This window comes from Rutidosis leptorrhynchoides, chromosome 1 (genome assembly GCF_046630445.1).
Source record: "Rutidosis leptorrhynchoides isolate AG116_Rl617_1_P2 chromosome 1, CSIRO_AGI_Rlap_v1, whole genome shotgun sequence".
Taxonomy (NCBI): domain Eukaryota; kingdom Viridiplantae; phylum Streptophyta; class Magnoliopsida; order Asterales; family Asteraceae; genus Rutidosis; species Rutidosis leptorrhynchoides.
Genome location: NC_092333.1, coordinates 427,016,501 through 427,019,331, shown reverse-complemented (window position 1 = coordinate 427,019,331; position 2,831 = coordinate 427,016,501). Strand labels below are relative to the sequence as shown.

The 2,831-nt window shown below is 31.3% G+C and overlaps 1 protein-coding gene across 4 annotated transcripts; it reads right to left on the bottom strand.

The window, feature by feature from the left end:
- Positions 1 to 231: 231 nt before the first annotated feature.
- On the bottom strand, positions 232 to 2,621 carry LOC139872378 (uncharacterized). 4 transcript variants are annotated; one of them, XM_071860257.1, is made up of 7 exons: positions 2,314 to 2,621; positions 2,050 to 2,142; positions 1,743 to 1,875; positions 895 to 933; positions 584 to 674; positions 416 to 502; positions 232 to 333 (listed from the first exon to the last, which is right to left on the bottom strand). In XM_071860257.1, the coding sequence occupies exons 2-6, from the start codon at positions 2,065 to 2,067 to the stop codon at positions 439 to 441; spliced, it is 345 nt and encodes a 114-aa protein (XP_071716358.1). In that variant the 5' UTR covers positions 2,068 to 2,142; positions 2,314 to 2,621; the 3' UTR covers positions 232 to 333; positions 416 to 438. The 4 variants fall into 4 exon arrangements, with proteins under 4 accessions (XP_071716358.1, XP_071716341.1, XP_071716350.1 ...); XM_071860240.1 differs by having other exon boundaries at positions 238 to 502; XM_071860265.1 differs by lacking the exon at positions 416 to 502 and having other exon boundaries at positions 239 to 333.
- Positions 2,622 to 2,831: the final 210 nt, after the last annotated feature.

Genomic DNA, 2,831 nt, shown 5'->3' with positions numbered 1-2,831 from the left:
CATGACAAATAAAAAATAATTATGGACATGATCATAAAATTATAATTAAAACAAACAAATTCTATAAATGAAATTGACATCCAAAAACTGATTTATATTTAATAGCAAACTCAGAATCTCAGATATGTTTCATCTGGAAGTAAACATAGTTGCAAAAATCAAATATAAAAGTCTAGTAACATTTGGCGATAATAATAAATAAGTAAACACATGAAAGACTTCATGAATAATTAAAGACTTCAAATAACATTTGATAAAAAAAATTAAAATCAACAACAAACATCACATAACGTCTCGGGTCATCATCTATCTTTATCAATCCTCACGTACCACCTAAAAAAACCATAGTACTATAGTGTTAGAGCTATATTATATAGGAGTAATACATTATCATATTTAAGTCTGCTTGCTATACATTATCATAGTTTTGGTTGGTTATTATTGTTGTACAATTAAACTGACCGCCAAGATGCTTCCACATGTGCAATAGGCATGTTCATTCCTGATGACAAAAAGTCAACAATAAGTACCCTGACGTAATATGACCTTTGTCAAAACACAAAGTATAGAAAATACTTCTCACCACAATCTTTGCTCCTTTATGCACTCAGCAGCAGCTTTTAAGTGGTTAAAGACATCATAACGCCTTCCTTTAGTCATGTTAATCACTTTCAGCTTTTAAGTGGTTAAAGACATCATAACGCCTTCCTTTAGTCATGTTAATCCTTTATGCACTCAGCAGCAGCTTTCTCATGACCGAGTATATCTTCGTCATTGTAATTTGTCTCATATCTTCATTGTTTTGATGAAGATATCTATTAATGCAATTCTTCCTTTTTTCGCCAAAAAATAAAAAAATAAAAAAAAATAAAAAAAAAATGTTAATCACTTTCATTAATTTCTCATTCGATTGGTTCAGAATTTCTCCAAATCCTGCCATGTCAGGTTTCAGCCTAGTTAACACCCATAAAATCAACAATGTGACACAACTATTATCGAATAAAATGAATCTTTAGCTATGTAGTATGTTACTACGACACAATAACTTGACTTTCATCAAGATTCCCTAGCTGAATAACTAAGCACGTTGTAAGCAATCATTCATTAAACAACGTTACACAATTTTACGATACACTCAAGTTATTATAATATCTATCTACATTATATGTTTAAAAATAAGCCAGTATATAACATTTTATCCTGATCGGAACATGTGACGATCTTTTAAACAAACTCTAAACATAGCGAAGGTCGAATACAACACAATGACATAAACATAAACCTTATCAAATATACAAAGTGGGTGAAAAACCTTAAGATTAATCAACAACTCATTGACAAAAACAAAAACAAAAACAAAAAAAATCTTACAATAGCTGATATCAAGTATTCAATAACAGTATACTTAAAACCTTGCTATCATTCAATTTCATAGGCAACACTTCAGACTGGTCAAAAAAATAAATGATATAAGGTTCAAATGTAAAGCAAAGCCAATGTCTTGCATTAAGCAATGGTGAAAACTGAAACAAAGGTGACATATTATTTCAAAACCAATTTATAACCAATTTTTCATTAACGATAACCAAGTAGGACTCACCAACTTAATAAACCAAGAAAAAATAAAGTTCAATATACATTTTTGTTTTTCAAAAAGGTGATCAAAGGCCCTGGAGATATCTGTAATCACGTATGACATGACTAAGACTTCTCAATCTTTATAAATGGTAGGGATTTATTACCTTTAGAGGTCGATGACTGCACTGACGTCGGAGTTGTGCCTGGTTCATTGTTATTGTGCTTCCTTGCAGGACTGTCAACAATGCTAAACATGAGCTCAACAACACTATCATCTCCATTTACAGATATTGCCATCTGCAATAAACAATTAAGTTGGAGGATTAAAAAGATGACTAAATAAATATTACTTAGATTTTTTGATATATAACTTAGCCGATCCATTTATATACGAATTCCAACAAAAGCAGATATGTTTTGTGTAAGGATATCACAATCTAAGTATAACATTAAGATGAAGATGTACTATACCGTTATGACCAATGACATGGATAGGATGTGAAACCAAAACGCCAATTTCTTTTACAAAACCACCATCACCATGAATTGTATAGGCGAAAACCCCTTTCAGTTCCAAAAATTTTTAATACAAAACATCATGTAACAATTAGTCAACAACAACACCTAATTGAACATGCCACTTTGAAGAAATAAACATCATACAGTAATCAAGATAGTCAAACGGTTCACAAAATCAAACAATACAGAAAATTAAAAAGAGGGGAAAATGGGTACCGTTAAGAACATCGACGGCGGGATAAGAATCCAGAAGGTTAAGATCTCAATCAAACCAAAAACCCAGAGAATAAAGTAATTAGGAACAAAAACCTGCATCATTCTCTCAATCGAACGAAAAAACGATTAACAATTAAAAAACCATCTTCAGATCCAAGGATGGATGATGGCAGAGATGCCGAGGATGACCGATGTAGACTTGAGGTTTTAATTTTATTGTGATTTACGTTATTACTCCATATTTTTATTACTCCGATTTAAGCAATTAAGCTTCAATCGGTTATGAATGTTTTGGGAACGACGAATGATTTGGGAGACGTGAGGGTTCAAATCGATTATCTATGGGGAATTGATATTTCCAAACATAAATTTGATAGATCCACCCAGAATTACTAACTTGCCCCTAATGATATGTTACACAAAATTTTTGATACATTTTATTGAAGGACATTATTGGAAGAAGAAAAAAACAACAAATGTGTTTGGATCTATCAATTTGAAATTTGGAAATACACTTC